The 22,066-nt window shown below is 45.1% G+C and overlaps 1 protein-coding gene across 1 annotated transcript in view; it reads right to left on the bottom strand.

The window, feature by feature from the left end:
• The window catches only part of SLCO1A2 (solute carrier organic anion transporter family member 1A2), a 60,167-nt gene extending 38,486 nt beyond the window's left edge, over positions 1 to 21,681 (bottom strand). The window contains exons 1-2 of the mRNA XM_084811872.1: positions 21,646 to 21,681; positions 10,986 to 11,093 (exon numbers count right to left, since the gene is read on the bottom strand). Coding sequence (XP_084667998.1) covers positions 10,986 to 11,093; positions 21,646 to 21,681 — 144 coding nt within the window. The remainder of the gene's footprint in view (positions 1 to 10,985; positions 11,094 to 21,645) is intronic.
• Between the last annotated feature and the right edge of the window lie 385 nt (positions 21,682 to 22,066).

The following is a 22,066-nucleotide window of genomic DNA, read 5'->3' as shown; positions in this document are numbered from 1 at the left end:
ATCCATTTACGCTGACCATGCGGTAACTTCTAAGAAGCAGGTAAATCATTTAAAAGAACACATACATCAGTAAATACTAAAGAGTGTTCCAATACAAAGTTCATCCATATAATAACCAAATAATAATGTCAAAAGGAGGCAACTATTGGGCATTTCCAAAACATTTTATTGAAGGAAGCATTAACTGTATTACACCTCCAACAATTAACTGAATTAGACAAACCTTTATTGAAGAGATGTTGTGGCGTCCAGTAGACATGAAACAAAGGTTTTTGCTGTATAAAACCTAACCGAAGATCCCCAGACACAGCAGATACAGGCAGCAAAGCAGGAGTCCATTGATTAGGCAAAATAGGTCAATCCAATTCCCTGTTCCATTCCTGCTTAAGACCCTGTGTATCATATTTATTCACTGACAATAAGAATTTATAAACGTGAATCATGGGTTTATATACCTGATCAGCTTCAATAAGTGTTTCCAATAACAAGGGGGACTCTGAGGCTGTGAAAGCAGAGGGAATAAATCTAGATTCTAACAAATGTTGCAATTGCAAGTATTGCCATTCAGTAACAGGCATATCAAATTTATCTTGCAAAGCTGAAAATGACAAAAATTCATTATCAGCACCCACTAACTGATCCAAGGTAAAAATCATCATATCCTTCCTGGTCCGCCACAAAAACATTTTCTTTCCAATTTTTAAATCTGGATTTCCCCATAGAGTCAATTTGTCATGGGAAAATGGATCAAACTGTATTTGGTGTGACATTATACACCACACATCTCTTGATTGCCAAAATTGTGGGAGGAGTCTTGTCCACCTTAATATGCCAAGAACCTAATGCCATCCATTTGGAGAGAGGCTCCAGACAGGAAGATTCCAAAACTGACCAAGGTGGAAAATCAAATCTAAGTGGAAAAGACCAAAATTTAGTACAGGTCAGCAGATAAGCCCAATGATATATAGCAAGATCTGGAAAGCGAAACCCACCTTCTTTAGTTGGGAGTTGCATCCTTTTCAAATATATTCTTGATGGAAAGGAACCTCCCCCAAAATTTGCAAAACAAAGTATTACGCTTTTGGAAAGATTTGCCAGGTATAAATAAAGGAATCCCACATATAACATAAACAATTTGAGGTATAGTATTCCTTTTAAGTGCATTAACCTTACCCCACAAATTCAATTTTAAAGGTGCTCATCTATCTCTATCTCATGAAGTATCATTGATCAACTTATTTAAATTTAACTTGATTATTTGAGTTATATCTCCAGGGATAAGTATTCCCAAATAGGTAATAAAATCTGGGCACCATTGAAATTGCCACTTTGTTAATACACTAGAATGTACCCTATCTCCAATTGGCATCATTTCTGACTTTGACCAATGGCTCCCCCTAATTCAAGTACTGGTTATGCTTGTGACGGAGACATTGTCAAAAACGACTCCCTGTGGCAAATGATCCTTGTCCAGCTCATGTGTCTTGCTTCCAGGATCCTGGTTCAGACCTTACATTGTCTACAGGACCAACAAAGAGAAAGGCAACATTCATGAGTTGCAACGATTGAAGACAGAGTTGGGTGGAACCTCCAGGTGACACTCCAGAACTTGTTTGGTGGACCTGGATTTTTGTATCCGGAATCTACCAAACAATGGGAGTGAATTCTGGACAAGGATGGAGTTCTAGATGGAGATAGCAGTAAGCCAGCTGGTTACATTAATTGCAAAGGCTTCAGCAGCCCATAGAGTAGGATTGTGGAACCTGTCACCCTCAAGATGTTGTTGGACTACCCAACAGCCCTGTCCATTGGCCATGCTGGCTGGGGCTAATGGGAGTTCTGTTCCAACAACGTCTAGTCCCCATCTTTGCCATAGGTCCTGCTGTGCATGAGAAGAGGCCTCCTGCACTGATATGACGCAATTATATAATTGTGCCATGTTGGAGTAGAAGTCTTCTACACTTGTACACTGAGATCTACTACATCACATAAGTCAGTGTAGTATAGCAGTTAGGGTGTCAGACTTGGACTGGGGAGACCCAAGTTCAAATCCTCGCTCAGACGTGAAGTTTGCTGGATGACTTGTGGCTGGCTCTATCTCTCAGCCTAACCTACCTTGTTGAGAAGATAAAATGGACGGGGGGGGGGCATGTACACTGCCCTGAGATCCTTGGAGAAAAGGCAGTAAATAAATGAAAGCCTCCCAAGCTCTGACAGACTTTGTGGAACCAAGTATTTTGGTCCATTTCAATGTGGTTACACCCCAAATGGATTTGCAAATTCACCCTTGGATTCTGCCTGGAGCAGAGTTCATCAGTGCCTCTAGTAGACAAGTGGGCAACCATTTTGTCACTGAGGGCTGCATGTGGCAGTGGCTGGAGTGTCAGGGGTTGCATGCTGGCTGTGGCCATGGATGGAGCTGGTAGGGGAAGGCCTGGGCTCACATCTCCTCTCTCACACACAGCCTTCCCCTACTCACTCTCTGTCTGACTCGCTCTCTCGCTCTCTCTCTCTCTCACACACACACACACATGCATGCACACACAAATATTTCAGCACACAGGGATGCGGAAATTTAAACCTCCCCTCCTGACCTGTTGACATTCCTTTTTGCCACCACCATCCCGGCTTTCCCAGAGCCAGTCAGCGGGATTGCAGGTGGGGTGCGCAATGTGATCTCAGTGATCCCATCATGCACCTCCCCCTGTTGGCAAGGTGATTGGTTCTGGGAACCTCTGGGGACTGCACCAATAAGTGTGTTTCCACCAGTCAGCTGGGCAGCAGGGAAAGGCACATGTTCCCATCGCATGGGAGATTGCGTGCTTGTGCTGACCTCAACAACTTGGCTCCTCCTTAGTACATGGAGAACAGGGGAAAGCAACTTGTGGCCCTCTAGATATTTTGGTCTACCACTCCCATCATCCCTCCCCTTTGACTATTCTGGTTAGGGCTTATGGGAGTTCTAGGCCAAAACATTTGGTGGGTCACAAGTTGCCCACCCCTAATATAGGAGGACTGCACCGTTTAAGCATACGCATGGAGTGAAACATGCCACTGTTCTCTTTGACTCAAAAAAGACTGGTAACCAGCTCAGATTCGACCTTTTACTCTCACACAGGGACAACACAGACATTACTTTAAATTAGTGCTGTGCCAAATCTGGCCCCCCGTTTTCAGGAATTTTCTGTCTCCCTGTTTTTTCTGCCTCTTTCACAGGGATGGTGAGGATTTTGAATAATTTTCTCCTTGGGGAGAGGGAGAGGGTTTCCACATACCTTTTTAAGTTTGGGAGATGGCTGAAGGGTCTTCTTTCAATATTTTAATTGACGTTTAACTTGAAAAACACCCCCAGCATGAGACTCTTTACAGACAGGCTTCTCCAGCCTGGTAGCACTTCTTGAACTCCCATGGGACCATGAGAGACAACCCTCTCCTATAGGCATTCAGAAAGAACTCCCAGGCTTCAGAAGTCGCTTTGCAAAGAGTCTCGAGTTGCTGCAAAGCAAGAATAAATGGGACTTTTGGAGCTTTAGTAAAACTTTTATCTTGCTTGCTCTGTGTTGCTGCAAGGAATAACAGAACTTTTCTAAAGCTCAAAAAGCTCCATTTTTGACTTTCTGCAAAGAGGCTTCTGCAGCCTAGGAGCACTTCCTGAATGCCTATAGGAGAGAGCAAGCTCACGTGGTCTCATAGGGGTTCAGAAAGAGCTGCCAGGCTAGAGAAGCCTGTCTGTAAAGTCTTGGGCTGCTGCAAGTGCAGGGGGGCATTTTTAAAGTTAAAAAATGAAAATAAAAGACTCCTCAGCCACCATCTATACCTAAAAAGGTAAGCAGATATCCTGTCCTCCTTCCCAAGGAAAAGGTTGTTCAAAATTCTCACCTCCCCAGCTTCTTTCACCAGAGTTTTCATCCCTCCCTCCCAAATGCTGAAAATGGAAGAATCAAAGTATTTGGCACAGCACTACTTCAAATCCATATCTAGCAGCTATTTAATTTTTACCCCAAAGTAGGTGCAGGAAGCCCAGTCTGGATCTTAAAAGCCCTCCTCACTAGGATCCCGATCTGTATTGGTGGAGGGGGGATGACGACTGCACCTAATCTAGAGGGTTTAAAAAAAGATGTAGATGCTAGATATGGTCATGTCTGTTTTAGCACACATATACACAAACATCTTGCAGCTGGCATTCCCACAACCCAAGCTGGGCCAGATGTTCCTTGTTGGTTGGCAAAGACATGCACATGTGTGTGTATCTGTGTGCAGCTGCCCCCTTTCTCTGCCCTCCCTGAACTGCACCTTTGCTATTCTTGAGTCTAGGCCTGGGCCTACTTGACACTAAGTGAGAAACAACAGTATCAGATTTAATATCAGCTTAAAAGCAGAGGCCATGGAAATTCAGTACGGGTAATCCTATTAGTTCAACCTTCAGACCATGGACAGACATAAAGGAGGCATCTTGCACAGAATTAAGTTGGCCTTTTCCTCCTCTTCTTTAACCGATGCCTGTAGTGGCAATCCAGAGCACCAAAAATCTTATGAAGCAAAATGATTCCCTTAAAGAAATCTGATAAACTGCTTTCCCCACCCTCTCCCCTGGTTTTCTCAGGAGCCATGCTCCGCTGGAGGGAAAGAGGCAGGGCCAACAGCTAGGAAACACCTGTGCTGTTATCATAAGCCAATTCAAGGATTACATGAAGCCTGATCAGGTGTTCATGCATTGCATTTAGAAATGAATGCCCATGGGGAAAAGATTGGGATTGTGCTCGCAGGCCCCACCCCAGGCTATGCTTCATGTACAGCTGAACATGCTTAGGAGAAACTGAACCACTTTCAGGAAGAAATGTGCTGTTGTACTTTATTAAGTATGCAGATTCCTTCATTTTTAATAGCTCTCAGTGGACTGTTAGTTATATATCAAAAATATAACGCAAAACTGGACATATTAAAATAGGCTACTTCTACAAAGAAAAGCAGCAGTATTAAATAAAATAAATTCATATTGTCAGTGGCTGAGAAAAGCCTCCAATGTGAAAATATTGTCACCCTGGCAGACGTTACCCTAAGAAATTGCCTGGTGGATCTCCCTGGAGTGGGAGTTCCACAGTGTGGGTGCCTTGATGGAGAAGGCCATGCTCTGTGACCCAGGTGATTCCTTTTGCCCCCACTTATCTTCAAACGCGGAATCAAACACAGACAAGAGGCTTCAATCTACAGCTTTTAATTCCATTACCACGAAGGGTCATACAGGTACAAATTCTCAGCAACTCTCAGTTTGCAAGGAAATGCCTTCAGGGGTTCAGAAGGTAGCTGCAAAAGTTGCCCACCGTTTGAAAGAAAGGCGGGCTCACTAGCCTAATTTAAAGAGTGGGGGAGGTCTGTCTGTCTGTCTATCTGTCTCTCTCTCTCTCTTGGCTTCTAAGCACTGCTGTTCATGCAGGGCCAGTCGGGAAGACCTTCTAAGTTCCACCCCAGCCATCTCCCTCTTGGCTCTGCACCTGTGCCTTGTGTCTATTAATTCAGACTCGCCAAACACCGCCTCTCCCTGTTCTCTGTCTCTAACAGGCGGGGGTGTGAAGAGGGACCCTCCTCCTCCAGCTGGACCTTTGAAACCTGAGGAACCTGCCTATCCATGTCTGGACTAGCCTGGGAACATACCTCCCGCATGTCTGGTGGTTCTTCTTCAGAATCTGAACTGCTCTCCCACTCCCTGTGCTCAGAAGCAGTCCTGATAAAGACACAGAGCCAGCCAACTTCCACTGATTTCAAAGGATATGGAGGAACATTCACAACGCTTGTGCCTATAATTGTAGGATGGACATTACATTGCACAAACTTTGTGAGTTCCATACCTAGGTATTGAACCACTTTCAGGAAGAGGGCCAAATTCAATTTTGGAGAAGCTCTTGGAGGGGCATTCTGGTGGTGGACAGGGCCAAAGGGGGTGTGTGGTGAAAGGAAAAAGGGTGAGGCCAAAATGGCAAAAATGCCCCAACTACCAGCTGTCATGCCTCTCCCCATCCCCGGCATTGCGACCTTGGAGGAAGATTCAGAGACCATCATGGAGGGGGCTGATTTAGAACCTGTTCAGGGTGTGGAATGTAAGAAGGGTGGCAGCTAATTTCTGCCTGTTTTCCAAGTGGGAAGCCTGCTGAAGGAGTTTGACACTCGCTCCTTGTCAGTTGCAAGATTCGGTCTTGAGAAAGGAGCCTGAAGTGCAGGAGCCTGAGATACTTTTTATGGGGAAAGATCAGCTGTGGAAAGGGGGAGCTTGGGCCTGTCTCCTTGGCAAAGAGGGCAACTAAATGAGAATAAAGGAAAGATACCCAGTTAGGTGTAGTTCACAATTATGGATGTTTTCCTGCAGGGATAGGTGGACTGGTGAAGAGCTCTAGGCGCTCCGCCTCTGTCTAAAAGCTGCTGCACAGGCTAAGTTGCCTCATAGGTACAATGTCTCTGTTACCAGAAAACTCCTTTACTTGGACTATACCTGAGCCTGCTCTTCAGGCTTGCCTAGACTCCCATGCTCTTGGGACCCTGTCTGGGAATATGCTCTTGAACCCTGAACTCTAGTAAGCCTAGAATCCCATGAGTTTGGGATTCTGTCTTGGATAAAAATGCTGGACTTTTAAGACCCAGTTTCTGGCTCCTGCTTGGAATGTTGTCTTCATACCTAATGCTGGATTTTATGACCATGTCTCTGGCTTCCATCTGGATTAACTGATTTATTGTGACTGAAAGCTATCTAACATTTCTGGGCCACGGACTCTGAAAGATTGTTCGTGTTGCTGCCTTGCTGCAATAAAGAGACTTCACAATTTATTTAACCTGTGCTAAGCTATTGGTGTTTCAAGGGAGCCACTCCCACCACCATCATACTATAGCTCAAATCTTTTACCGCCTGTAATGTAGCCTTGGGAGGGGCATTCCAGCCACTTAGAAGGGGTGGAGAAGGGGTGGAGCCAGGAAAGAGGGTGTGGCCATCTGGAGAACACTGGAGGGCCAGATTGGGACCACAGGTGGGCTGGATTTGACCCATAGGCCTGAGTTTCCATACTGAGTTTCCATACCATTGGGGACCTTGAATATGTGGAAGTGAGGAGAGGGCTAGTGGGTGCACTCCCATCCCACATCCATGCATTTCTTTACTATTTACTTATTTATTATTTATTTATTACATTTATATCCCGCCTTTTTCTTCCAAGGAACTCAAGGCAGCATACATAATCCTCCTCCTCCATTTTATCCTCACAACAACAGCCCTGTGAGGTAGGTTGGGCTGAGACTCTGTGACTGGCCCAAAGTCACCCAGTGAGCTTCCGTGGCTGAGTGTGGGGACTCCCAACTCCCAGTCCAGCACTCTAGCCACTACACCACACTGGCTCTCTCTCACCAATACTATCAGCTCATCAATGTGGATGGTGTTCTACAGAGCATAGGTCCTGCCCCGGGGAGCTTACAATCTAAAATTCGACACAAAGAAATCAGTGGAGGCAGAGGGAAAAGAGGTAAATATTCTCAAAAAGAATTCTGTAGAGTTGGAACAGACAAGGGCAAAACAATGATGGAGGAACTCCCCTCTGTGATGAAAGGTTACAGTGTTTTAAGCTTCTTAGTTTGGGGGGGGAGAGGTAAATATGGGGGGGGGTGATGAAAGAGGTGTGTAAAATTATGCATGGTGTGGAGAAAGTGGATAGGGTGACATTTTTCTCCCTCTGTCGTAATACTTTATCCCATGAAGCTGATTGGTAGGAGATTCAGGACACATAAAAGCATGTTCTTCCTCACGCAGTGCATAGTTAAACTGGGGAATTTGCTAGGACATGATGTAGTGAGGGTCCACCAACTTGGATGGCTTTAAAAGGGGATTGGACAAATTCATGGAGGCGAAGGCTATCAATTGGTACTAGTCATGGCAAGTATACATTACCTCCAGGATCAGAGGCATTACGCTTCTCATTACCAGTTACTGAGGAAAGCAAGCAGCAATGTGCTGTTTCCTTCATGTCCTGCTTGTGGGCTTCTCATAGGCATCTAGTTGGCCACTGTGGGAACAGAATGCTGGACTGGATGGGCCTATGGTCTGATCCAGCAGAGCTCTTCTTTTGTTCTTATGTAAAGTTATTTTTTGGATGCGACTTTCAAATTGAAGAAGTCTAGAGAATACTTCAACTGAGATCTTAGCTCAATATTTTCTGGAAAAATGTTTAAGCTACAGTCAAATGCCTGTTTACCTTGGAGTATACCCCACTGAAGTCAATAGAATTTATATCTGGGTAGACATGCATAGATTTCCACTGTTCAAGCTGTGTTGAACAATAAAAACAAACAAAAAAATGAAATAACCACATTAAAACATAATCTTGGTGAAATACATAATGAACCATTCACAAAATTGTTCACATGTCAAAATCCTCCCCGTTTTCCAGATTATCTTGTAATAAATTATCTCCATAACTTTGCTACACACAGCCAGGCTGGATCTACACTTACCGCCTTTTTTCACTTCCAATGAGGTTTCACCACGCGCCTTTAACACTATGCAGTACCCGCCTCGAATTGGAACCGGAATTTCTCACTTCCGTGCTCCCACTTTCAATACCCTAATATCCCAGTATTTCCCCTTAATGTGCTCTGATTTTCTGCCTTCGCTACCACATCCAGTCGTAGACCCCTCCCCCGCCTGTCCATATGCAGCGGTGTTTGTATTTCCCTCCTGTCCAATCACAGCTCTCGACGGCCCCATGTCTTCTTCTGGCTACCAATTGCATAGCTTCCTCAGCAGCCCCCGTTTCCTCAGCAACAAGCAAAGGGCTGGATGTGCGCGCGCTTGTCTGATCTTGGAAGCTAAGCGGGGTCGGTCCCAGTCAGTGCTTGGCTGGGAGACCACCTGGGAATCAGGCTTCCTGCACTGAGCAGGGGGTTGTTGTATCCCTTCAAATGAGATTAAGTTTTACCCCCTCCTATCCCCTGCTCTATGGGGCCGCGGTGGCTTAGTGGTTAAGATGCTGAACTGCAGACTGAAAGGTCGGCAGGACAGCAGTTTGAGACCCGAGTGCCGCGTGATGGAGTGAGCTCCCGTCTTCAGTCCCAGCTTCTGCCAACCTAGCAGTTCGAAAGCAAGAAATTGCAAGTAGATAAATAGGTACCGCTTTGGCGGGAAAGGTAACAGCGTTCTGTGCACCTCGGTGTTCAGTCATGCCGGCCACATGACCACGGAAGCGTCTTCGGACAGCGCTGGCTCTTCGGCTTAGAAATGGAGATGAGCACCACACCCTAGAGTCGGACATGACTGGTTGGGAACACCTTTACCTTTTTTACCTTTATCCCCTGCTCTGGATGTTTTTTTTTTAAAAAAATAAGGCATTATCCTCGCAGAATTGGGGCTTCTCCGCAATGTTTTTTTTTTCTAATTGAGGCATGATCTTTGAAGAGTCAAAGTTGAGAAGCCCCGATTCTGCGAGGATAACGCCTTAATTTTAAATAAAACATCTGGAGCAGGGGATAGGAGGGGGTAAAACGTAGTCTCATTTGAAGGGATACAACAACCCCCTGCTCAGTGCAGGAAGCCTGATTCCCAGGCGGTCGCCCATCCAGCTACTGACCTGGGCCGACCCCGCTTAGCATCTGAGATCAGACAAGCGCGCGCAGGAAAACAGCACAGCGCTTGAATGTGAACCGAGCTTGCGCATTCGATGAAGCACTGCAATGGGGAAAATGGGTGAGTGTGAATAATCACGTTTTAATGCGAGAGCGTTTAACCCGACGGGGCGCCGAATTCATTGCGATGGCGGGCACAATGTAGATCAGCCCCCACTTGGCTATATTTATGTCTGTTTTAAAACCTGCGAAATACAGTGATTTCTTTATACAGAAAGCAGCCTTTAAGTTTCAGATGTTAAGCTGATGTCCTAAGTAAAACTACAGACTTCAGAAAGACAATTCTAGAGTTAAGGGGCGGGGGAGAAATTCATTCAGTTCACATTTTAATGCAAATTCACTTAATGCAAACCACGATGCAAACTGAAACTCAGTTATCCTTCAAAATTTACACTTTTCTGACTTTTCCAGTAGAGTCCTCCAATCAAAAAATATTTTAAAATCTTGTGTATATTAGAGAAAAAGATGTTCAAATATGCATTATATTAGGAAAACTGCTTGCAAAAAATGTGTACATTAGACAAAAATGCATACAAACATGCACACATCAGGCAAAATGTGCACAAAATTCCTTATGAATTTTCATGCACACTTTTTATTAAAAAATTCTCAGTGTTAACTTAAGACAGGGGAAATTTTCAAACTCTGAGAATCTGAGTTTGAGACAAAGCAAAATTAAAACTGGAAACATATTTGATGCATATTTGAACATCTTTGAAACCATCCCAATCTAGAGTAAATGCTTCCCTTTTTAAATCTAGGATTAAGCTCTATCGTCATTGGCAGCAGCATCTGTTTTCTTGCAAAGTGTATATTTGAACTTGATGGCTAGGGTCAAATATTTGCTGCTTTGGGCCCAGTGCCTCCATTATATTGCTGCTGGCCTGCCGCACATAATGAGCAGAATGCAAGAGAGAGTGAAAGAGGTTGAGAGGAGGTAATGCCTGGATGGCCAACCACATGCCCTGCATTGGATTTCTGGGCTATGAATGGATGACCTTACTGGGCTTTAGGGAAAGACTGTTGTAGTAATTGGAAACGATTGAGTTAAATATTGACTCCAGTTATTATGGGTTGGAGTTTAGACTTCACCCCTTTACCTTGTGTGTGTGATTACTTTCATTTCCCTATTTAGTTCAGTGTTAGCCTGTTCCTCAACAGCATCTTGTAGTTTGGGCCTACAAGTAAGTTGTCTATTTCGTTTATATTACATAAATGATAACTTAACAACTCTCTTCCTTGCTATTCAGAAATTCTCTCAAGCAACCTTCAAGGAAGCAACTGCAACAAAGAAGTTTAAATCGGCAAAAGAATTATAACATTCCCAGTACCTTCAGCTTGGACATACAATGAGATACAGGCGGCTTCTTAGCTCCTTTCATTTTGCTTTCTGAATCGGCTGCACAGTCTTCCTTGTGATTTGTATCAGTGCTGGCGCCCTTTTAAAAGAAGGAGAGAAGGATGTTGGTCATAACAAGATTAACTTGTTAAAGTTTATTAAAACAGATTAGAACTGGCACAGAGCTAGTGTGCTTTTATGAGTCCTGCTGAGGGTGCCACAAGGCCCAGATGGAGGGTGCTGCTGCTGCTGTTTTGAGTGTCAGGCTGCAATCCTAGGCACCACACAACACAACTACCTGGAAATGAGTTGCACTGAAATCTGTGGGACTTTCTTCTGAGTAAAGATGGATAGGACAGGGCTCTTAGGTGCACCTGCAATGCATTAGGGCATGCAGAGACTGTTCAGATCTTGGTCCAAGCATCACAACAAGATTAGATGAGAGAGAGAGTAAGAAGATAGGAGTCCACTTCAGGTATTCAGGGGGCCTGCAGGAATGCTTGGGGCTAAGTCCATGTCCTCACTGACACCCACATATGATTGGCCATCTTTGAAGGGTGGGTAGTTTCATGGTGTGTAGTTCAGCCAGGTTTCCCATCTGTGTGTTTGAAACCCTACTCGCTGCGGTGACCCCCTTCAGACTCAGCTGACCATGTGCCAACTCAAGAGAGTTCTTACTGTTGCTTCTTGACCCTCGTACAGGTTTCTCAGGAGACAGGTAAGGTGGTCTGGTTACTCCCATCTCTTTATGAATTTGTCACAGTTTGTTGTGATACACACAATCAAAGGCTTTAGCATAGTCAATGAAGCAGAAATAGATGTTTTTCTGGAATTCTCTTGCTTTCTCCATGATCCAGCGAAAGTTGGCGATTTGATCTCTAGTTCCTCTGCCTCTTCGAAAGCCCGCTTGTACTTCTGGTACTTCTCGGTTCGCGTACTGCTGAAGCCTAGCTTGTAGGATTTTGAGCATAACCTTGCAGGCATGTGAAATGAGTGCAATTGTACGGTAGTTTGAACACTCTTTGGCATTGCCCATCTTTGGAATTGGAATGTAAACTGACCTTTTCCAGACTTGTGGCCACTGTCGAGTGTTCCAAATTTGTTGGCATATTGAGTGCAGCACTTTAACAGCATCATCTTTTAGGATTTTAAATAGCTCAGCTGGAATACTGTCATTTCCACTAGCTTTGTTGTTAATAATGCTTCCTAAGGCCCACTTGACTTCACTCTCTAGGATGTCTGGCTCAAGTTCTGTGACCGCACTATCATGGCTATCCGGGACATTCAGATCTTTCCTGTATAGTTCTTCTGTGTATTCTTGCCACCTCTTCTTAATCTCATCTGCTTCTGTTAGGTCCCTGCCTTCTTTGTCCTTTATCATGCCCGTCTTTTCACAAAACATTCCCTTGAGATCTCCGATTTTCTTGAAAAGATCTCTAGTCTTTCCCATTCTGTTGTTTTCCTCGATTTCTTTGCATTGTTCATTTAAGAAGGCCTTCTTGTCTCTCCTTGCTATTCTCTGGAACTCTTCATTCAGTTGGGTATATCTTCCCCTTTCTCCCTTGCTTTTCGCTTCCCTTCTTTCCTCAGCTACTTGTAAAGCCTCATCAGACAGCCACTTTGCTTTCTTGCATTTCTTTTTCTTTGGGATGGATTGAATTGCTGCCTCCTGAACAATGTTACAGACCTCCGTCCATAGTTCCTCAGGCACTCTGTCTATCAGGTCTAATCCCTGAAATCTATTCCTCACCTCCACTGTATATTCATAAGGGATGTGATTTAGGTCATACCTGAACAGTTTAGTGGTTTTCCCTACGTTCTTCAATTTAAGCCGAAATTTTGCAACAAGAAGCTCATGATCTGAGCCACAGTCAGCTCCAGGTCTTGTTTTTACTGACTGTATAGAGCTTCTCCATCTTTGGCTGCAAAGGACATAATCAATCTGATTTCGATATTGACCATCTGGTGATGTCCATGTGTAGAGTCGCCTCTTGTGCTGTTGGAAGAGTGTTTGCTATGATCAGCGTGTTCTCTTGGCAAAACTCTATTAGCCTTTGTCCTGCTTCATTTTGTACACCAAGGCCATGCTTGCCTGTTATCCCGGTGATTTCTTGACTTCCTACTTAGCATTCCAATCCCCTATGATGAAGAGGACATCTTTTTTTGGTGTTAGTTCTAGAAGGTGTTGTTGGTCTTCATAGAACCGATCAACCTCCGCTTCTTCGGCCTCAGTGGTTGGGGCATAGACTTGAATTACTGTGATGTTGAATGGTTTGCCTTGGATTCGTACTGAGATCATTCTATCATTTTTGAGATTGTACCCCAGTACTGCTTTTCAGGGTTCTAAACACAGGCCTGCAGCAGAGTTTTTTCTAGGCCAAGGAAAGTCAGCCTGAAGGCTAGGCTGTACTTTCTGGGGACAGGGCATAGTTAATTTGCTATCCCTGAACACAACGTATCTATAGCTAGAGATATAGCTAGATATATTAAAATGATACTAATTTGGTGTATGCTTCTCAGTCACTCTTCCTCCCACAGAAAGAGAAAGAAGGACACTGAGCCTGGATGCATGCACTCAAGGGCTGTGACTATCCTATATTCCCCATGTGTTGATCCTACAGATTCTTAACTTAATAAGATGATGGCAATTCTTTATGCTAGACATAGGAATCACTCATACACATGACCCACAGACTTCTCTGGACTCAGGCAATGCATTTAGGATCATTTTGGGAACAATAAATAATCTGTTCTGTTGTTTTGTTTAGGGAAGCTGGTGTTACAGCTCCTTTTGTTGTGTGGTGCTCAACGTGGGAGTGGGGACAGGGGGAGTAAGGAAGTGGGATATTTTCAATTCAAATTAAGCTAGGCTGAATTATATCTCTTGAAAAGAAGTGGGATGGTTTAAGTCCACCTGAAAAGATGTGACATGACATCCCACCCACCTTGGGTGCGATTTGATTAATAGTCCATACTGGTCAGCTGAGGGAAGGTAATGGCTGGGAGTTAGTTAGCTGGCAGTCTCTTCTTTGTGTTTGAATGAGATACCCATCAGTGCTTGGGAAAAAGGGCACTCCGTAGCTAAGGGGTAAGGGCAAGTCAGTGTGTGTGTGTGTGTGTGTGTGAATGAATGGATGGATGGATGAATGAATGAATGAAAAGAAACAGCAGTTCCTAGTTTCGAAGAGATGGAAGAGAGAGAGAGAGCTGAAGGCAGCTTGAGATTGCTGAACCTCTTTCTGGGTATCTGACATGAGAAAGCAGGTCTTCTGCTTTGTAGCAGTGCCTGCTGTTAACTTCTACTTGTGCTCTTCTGGTATATTTGTAAATAAAGTAGATGTTACAAAAGCTCTGTAAGTCCCTGGTGCTCTCGCCTCCAAAGGAAGCCAAACCTGAGCAGAGGTGCCACTGGAACATCTCACCATTAGGGTGGCCACTACCCTGTGCAGCTACCCACTGTGTCCTCTGCAGCAGCTGCTGTTGAAATGGAGAGGTGTTACGGAGGAGCTTCAGACATGCTGGCTCTCTGACAGGTGTAATGTGTGCGTGATGTATTTCATTGGCATTAGCCTGACACTTTGGCTCAAGAATCCAAGGAAGCAGCAGCACGGCAGGCCGTGAGGAACATCAGTAAGGCTCTGGACAGCCACAGAAGGACAGGAGCCAAGGTGCATATGTGCTTCCTCTACTGATTAGATTAAAGAGAGTTGCTCCCGGTAACCATGCAAACGTGGATACCTGCCCGATTGCCATGCCACCACCCAGTTGATGAACCCATGCATTCGCCAATCCCAAGTCCTGGCAAGAAAAATGGCCCAATCAGGAAGCATCCCCACCTCCAAAATTGGTCAACATGTTCAAGTACCACCTGGTTGACCTTAATTATACCTTTTGTTTTGAATATGTTGCTGTACTGCTGTGTAAAGCTAGCTAAACATGAGTCAATAGAGGGTAAGGAACTTTCCTGACATTTCATTTCCCAGAGCCAGTCTAGTGTTCCCTTTGATTTGACCTAGCCTGGCTGTAGCCTCTGGGTCGTCAAACCCTTTGTACTGTTTAGAACTGTATAACTGCCCTGGAGTTCAGGCAGCAATTGTTCATTCTTTCTGCTTGGGCATTGCTTGTGCTTGTGGGTCTTGGCTCTGACAATAACCCAGTGTTCAATTGGCCTCTTCCATTGTCCCTCATGCTCTTTTCCTAGCACAATCCCATGCTCCACCCTGGTGTCCATCCCATCTTTCCAGGGCCAGAGCCTTGTATACCCAGGGGGAGAAGCTTTATCACCTTGGTAAAGCAGTCCTCCAGTCCGGAGGCAGGTTCTACACATAACACAGCACAATCTGCCAGCTCCATCTAACAGTCTTGGTGTCCGTGTATGAGTTGTCGGTTCTGAGTCCAAGGGTAGCATTGATCCCACAGGGAGCATAGACCACTGGAATGCAGCTACCAAAAGGTCCCAAGTGTAATGCGATATTTCTAGATTCCATTAGAAAACTAAGGAGAATGCCCAGCTCCAAGGCTCTCCATCCAGATTCTATTTTCAGCCAAATCATGGTGGCTCCAGAGACCCTAATAACAGCTCAGCCTCCATTTGGTCTCTCCATCATCACTGCAAATACTAAATGCCAGTCTTCTGGCTGTTTCTTATGCATTTCGTATTCAACCATGCCTAAGCTGCTGGAGGCTCTTGCCTGGTTTTGAATCATAGACCAGTAGGGTTGGAAGGTGCCTGCAAAACCATTGAGTCCAACCCCTTGCTCAATGCAGGAATCGAAGTCAGAGCATCCCTGACAGATGGCTGTCCAGCCTCATCTTGAATGCCTCCAGTGTAGGAGAGCCCACCACCTCCCTAGAGAATGGGTTCCATTGTCATATTGCTCAACAGTCAGGAATCTGGCTTCCTGTAACTTGAGCCCATTCTTCCATGTCCTGCACTCTGGGATGAGCAAGAAGAGATCCTGGCCTTCCTCTCTGTGACAACCTTACAAGTACTTGAAGAGCGCTATCCTATCTCCCCTCAGTCTTCTCTTCTCAAGGCTAAGCATGCCCAGTTCTTTCATGTCTGCTCTACCATCTTCATCATCATCTGTAAAGGGGAGAGGGTATATGGAATTGCCCTTAGACATTGGGAGGGTGTTGCAATGCTTCCATTCTTTTAAACCAAGATTCTACAATTAAGGTATGTTATGAAAGGGCAAAAAAGCATTATTTAATATATTAAATAACAAAATAACATTTAATATATTAGAATCCTTGTATGAAACTCATCATGGGTGAGAAAACAAAACAAGCATGCCTGAGTTCGTGTGATTACATTAACACAGGCACACACGTTCCATTTTCTCACATGATGTCCATGAATTTCACACAAGGATTCCAATGATGGGGCACAGAGAAATGCTAAATTAGCTCTATTTACATACAGATGGAGGGAGCAATCCTGTGAGGATCGACAGTCGCCTCCGACCCCGGGGGCAACTGCCTATCCACTGCAGGGTGGGAGGAGTGGTGAGGAGTGCATCTCCTCTGTGCTCCTGCAGCACTGCTTTCACGGCTAGACAGCCCATTTTGGCTGTCTAATCCCAGGACCTCGGAGCATGGGGAGAGGCGGCCGGACGACACATAAGAAGTGTCATACCAGCACTTGCGACCTCCCTGCCCTACCCCACCCCCGGGAATGCCCTGTTTTCCCCGCTCCATGCTGCTCTTACGAGCGCAGAGCGTGGGGTCCGCGCTGCCTACAAAGTGGCGTGGGAAGGGGTGGAGGTCGGTTTCCAGGAACCGACCAATCCTATGGCCATCTAGCCGCTGACTAGCGGCCATAGGATTGTGCCCTAAGACAATTATTTAAATTATTTTGTTAACATACATGTTTTTGTAGATAAACCACCCCTCTCTAATGCACGTTCCATTGTGATGTAAGGGGGATTTGAGATTGAATGCGGGGAAATGCTCAGTTTCAGCCACTGACAACATGTATGCCAAGTACGATCCAGGATTTCTACCATTCCCATGTCAATAGCCATAGGCTGCTAAAGCTGGCTTGAAATCCCTTGCTAAAAGCAGTTGGGCCAAAGAGTTAGGATGCTTCCTGACAAAGCTTTTGCCACGCCATCGTCCTGCCTCGTTCACAGTATTTTAGGAGGGGTCCAGATTACATCTTCCACTTGTAACTCTCCCATGTTTTCCCACCACTTTTTCTGCAGAAAATCCATTAAGGAGGAAAAAACCCAAACAAAACACAAAACAAAACAAAACATGCACAAACAAAATGCAAATTCCTGGAGGAAAAGGCTATCAATGGCTACTAGTCTTAATAGCCTAGGCTATATGCTACCTCCAGTACCAGAGGCAGTGAACCTATGTACACCAGTTGTTGGGGAACATGCGTGGGAGGGTGCTGTTGTGCTCATGCCCTGCCTGTGGGTTCCCGGTCGACAGCTGGTTGGCCGCTGTGTGAACAGAATGCTGGACTAGAAGGACCCTTGGTCTGATCCAGCATGGCTCTCCTTATGTTCTAAAATAGCTGCATCATGCTTTCGCATTGGTAGCACAAGGACCCTCTGCCTGGAAGCACTCCTAGACGCTAGTAAGGGTTCACCATGGTTTATCTGAGTTACTGAACTTAGCTTACTTTCATCAATAACATAACAGAGAAAAAACCCGAGAGGTGGATGCACTCCATCAGCCATGCAGTGTGTGTGTGTGTGTGGGAATCCTATGCATGTCCAGACAGAAAAAAAAAGTCCAGCATCCTACAGCTAGCACGGCTGTCTAGGACCTGCTGGGAGTTGTAGGATTCCCCTCTGTCCAGAATGGCACCTTAAGTCAGAAGGCTCCACAAGGCAACCTCTTCCCATACCACAACAGTTTTTCTCTGTGACAGCCTCCCTGAACCTGAATTCTGAGGGTGGCCATGTGTCCTCTTTTACAGTCCTCTGTTTGAAGATGTCCTCTGCTTGAAGGGCTGTCAGTCCAGGTCCAGTTTAAAGATAAAGAACCATAAGAAGGGAAAGCAATCAGGGCCTTGAAGTTGCCCATCCGCAGTTACCACCTGCACAACAGACTGAGCACAACACAGGTTGCCTGGTCAGTCCTACCACTAGGGTGAGATGTCTATTTAAATTGCAGTTACTATATCTAAATTTGCATCTCTACATATGAATTAGCATCTGCAAATGTTATGCAACCTGCTGTCCTCCTTTGTCCTCTTTTTCAGGATGCTTTTCCTCTTTTTTGGTCAGTGCATAAGTGGCCACCCTAGTGCTTGTGAAAAAACTGAGCTAGAAGTTTTAGTGATGTATTTTATTTCAAACCGTAACAGTATGTTTTGAAATAAAGGGGTTAACAGTAAAAGCAAAATGTATAGTGTTTGACGGCGGTAATAGTATAAGAAAAATGTATAGTCTTTACTCGAGGCTTGTGCCTGAGGGGAGTCACATTGTACATATGGTGTGCTGGCAAATGGGCAGTTACTGTTACCACTAGGAGGGAAACATGCAGCCAGGTTCTATTTATATGGAAAGGTAGGCTTGAAACTGGTACCATCTGATTGGGGAATAGCTGATGAGTCTAAAGATGCCCATTGGTCAGATGTATAATGTTGGACACCCCAAAGCTGATAGGCTGGAGGGTTCTGACTGGAATGGATATAAGAAGCTATGGAGAGTCTGACAGGGGGAGTTGGAGTCTGACAGGAGAGTCTGTCCGGAGGGGTCTAACTGGAGAGTTGCCTGATGAGGTCTCTTTGTGAGAGGCTGGGAAGCTTGAAGAAGACATCTGCCAAGAAGAGCAGCAACTACAAGACCAGAAGGCCAAGCTTGGAGCATGGAAGGCAGAAGCTAAAGAAAGTCTGCACTGGGGAGAGGAAAACTCCTGGAGCAGCCCGAGTGACAGCTAGTGACAGTGGTCTGGAGGCTGAACAGCTGCTGGACCAGAAAGAAGACTGCCATTCAAGCCCTCATGTTAAGCCAGTGAGTTAACTGAGGTGTAGCTTGATAGGGGAACTGGCTTAAGGTTGGTTCGGGATAGGAACTGGTGCTTCTAGCACCTGATTGGTGGTAAGAGTAACTGTGCAGAAACCCTGTTTTAAAAGTAGTAACCACGTCCTTTAAAATAATAAGCTTTCTTGTTTTTAATAGAATACTATATATCTTTGTTTACTTCTTTAGCACTTCTGATCTGTTTTGTCTCCTGCCTAAAAGGGTCAGTTTACTTTAAGGGAAAAGGTGTAAGTTAAATAAAGGGGTGTAGTTTAATGGTGGCAGCAGAAAGGAAGGGAGAGATCACCCAGTGGTGAGGGGTGATCCTCCACATTTGGGGATAAGGGGTTGGTTTTGCTCCAGTGTATAGGCCCCACCCCAAGACCCAGGTCCTCCACAGTGCCCATAGTGTTTTTCTCACTATTGACAACCAACCAGAATGTGAAGTCCTTTGGGTTCTTCTTCCTCTGAAGTCAAGTAATTATAGCTGCTCCTGCTCTCTTTCCTTTCCCTTTCTCCAAAATCAATGGATTTCCACCTCTCTTGCCCACTATTCCCCACCCCATGCTAGGGGCTTGATACACTAACCAAGTAGTTTTTCCCTTCTGTGCACACGTGTGCGTTGAGCAGAAAATGTGTAAAATAAAGCCTATGCTTTGGGACTTTAATGAGTGTTAGAGCTAATTTCTGCATTTTAGTAGTAGCTATTCTCCACTTGAAGGGCCGCAGTGGCTTAGTGGTTAAGACGCTGAACTGCAGACTGGAAGGTCGGCAGGACAGCAGTTCGAGACCCGAGTGCTGCGTGATGGAGTGAGCTCCCGTCTTCAGTCCCAGCTTCTGCCAACCTAGCAGTTCGAAAGCAAGAAATTGCAAGTAGATAAATAGGTACCGCCTCGGCGGGAAAGGTAACAGCATTCTGTGCACCTCGGTGTACAGTCATGCCGGCCACATGACCATGGAAGCGTCTTCGGACAGCGCTGGCTCTTCGGCTTAGAAACGGGGATGAGCACCGCACCCTAGAGTTGGACACGACCGGTTGGGGACACCTTTACCTTTTTATTCTCCACTTGTGTTAAGAGCACTGTGCATAAAAATGTGTTTGCATTACACTTCTGGTTAAAGGCTTCGTTATAACCCAATTGGTCACTTCTTGTGTACACATGCCAGTTGCATGTCCATGTGAATGAGGATGCATGGCAACAGAAAAGAAAAGAGTCTACAGGACCCATGACAATGCTGGCTAGCACTGGCAGCCCCCCCCCCCTCAGTTTATACCACTGGATTGTTTAGAACTGTATGTTAATTCTTTAGGGCAGGGGTGCAGAACCACTTTTAGGCTGCTCAAGGAACAAACTCTGTTCCAGGGAAGCTCTTGAAGGCCTCATTCCAGTGGTAGGTAGAACCAAAGGCAAACAGGGTGGGGACAAAAATACCAGCTGCTTTTAGCTTAAAGTGCTTACTGCCAGTAACTAAGCCTTAGGAAAGGCAGTTCAACCTTTTCGAATGGGGAAAAACTGCACAAAAGCTTGGAAGCCACTAAACAATTGCTTGTCAGGGAAAAGGGGGCAAGGTCAGAAGTAGCAGAGCCCTTCTGGGGCCCCAGGAAGTCCATACTAGGTCCCTGAGCCTCAGGTTTCGCACCCCTGCTTTAAGTTAAAGGTTTGATGCACTGCAATAGCTATGTCATGGTCACCACCACCACACCACCATCACCCTACTGCAGGTTATGACGTTCTGATTGTCTGAAGATGCTATGCAGAAGTCCTGCTAACTCTGAGCTAAGGCATGTTTTAAAAGAGTGTCAGATTTTTCTGGACTTCTGCTTGCTCAGTTATTTGGGATATTTGCACAGGGAACTGAGATAAAGGGAGCCCTATTTGGAACATTTGTACCCTGCTGCTGTTTTAATCACTTGATCCGTTTGTTCAAAGAAAGCCAGCAAAAAGAACAACTCTGCTACAGTCTAAGGTTTGACATCATGTAATTCACTAGCTGCAGGTACCCCCAAGGTTTTTGTAAGATAAAATCTTGAGAACCCCAACTGTTTTTTTTTTTCTTAATTAAAAAAATCAGATACTAGCTCTCATGGCTGCAAGATAAATGTGAAAATGTTACAGCATATATTTCCTGTTCTAAACAAGTTGGCCACCTCTGCATCAACCCAAAGCCCCAACAAACTATTTCTTTTTAACATTCCCACAGGATGGATTTCCTCCCCATCAAAATGACTTCTCTTACCTCCCATCTCTTTCCTCACTCTAATATCCTTATACCTTTATTGCTATCCATACCTCAGAGATGCTTGTTAGTGGCAAATCAATTGGCTTCTGTCCTCAAATTTAACACATCTTGGAGTTTCCTCTGGGATAAAGGCAGCACAGTCTGGAGTACTGGAAAAACACCCTTTCAGAAGAGAGGCAACCCAGGACAAACCAGAGAAAAGGAGAGACTTGGATGTACTATTTGATCAAAAGAATTCTGTGAAACCTTTGTTTATTCAACATTAGCTTGCTGAGAGAGAGAGCGCGAGGTGGGGAGGGGACTTGAGCCACACAAATAAGCCAGAAAACTGCCCTGTGCAGCACATGGACACCTATCTATTTATAGCTTTCCTTTTTGCACATTCAGACAATAAAGTGGATATAATTAGTTTGATGGATCGTCACCTACCTTGATGTCATCATTCGTCTTCACTTCAGTTTCCATGTTGGACCAGGATCGGAGCACAACTACTTGTATGTCTTCCCTGCTCGCTCGCTCTCCTTTCTTTAAGCCAAGCTTGTAGAAGACAAAGTCTCTAATTCCCTAAATAATGTTAATCCTTGCAGGTCTTTTGTTACCTTGAATTCTGGCCAGTCCGCTAGCCATTAACCCCTAACAGGATCCAAATGTCACATTTCTATGTGCATTAAGGGCAAAACATGGGCTCTGTGATCAGTGGTGCAGTTAAGTAATTTCAGGCTCAGAACCTAATGGTCTCTCACACACCTTTTGCCTACTTCCAAAAGTGGTAAGCTTGCCCTGCTGTGTTTGGAGGCCCTCCTGATTATTCTGCTGAGTGGAGCCCTTGACTGCTCCAAAGTCCTGCCCT

Source organism: Heloderma suspectum, chromosome 7 (genome assembly GCF_057233095.1).
Source record: "Heloderma suspectum isolate Gila_16-S chromosome 7, 16-S_ref, whole genome shotgun sequence".
Classification (NCBI taxonomy): Eukaryota; Metazoa; Chordata; class Lepidosauria; order Squamata; family Helodermatidae; genus Heloderma; species Heloderma suspectum.
The sequence above is the reverse complement of the archived record's forward strand: the minus strand, read 5'-3'. Positions and strand labels throughout refer to the sequence as shown.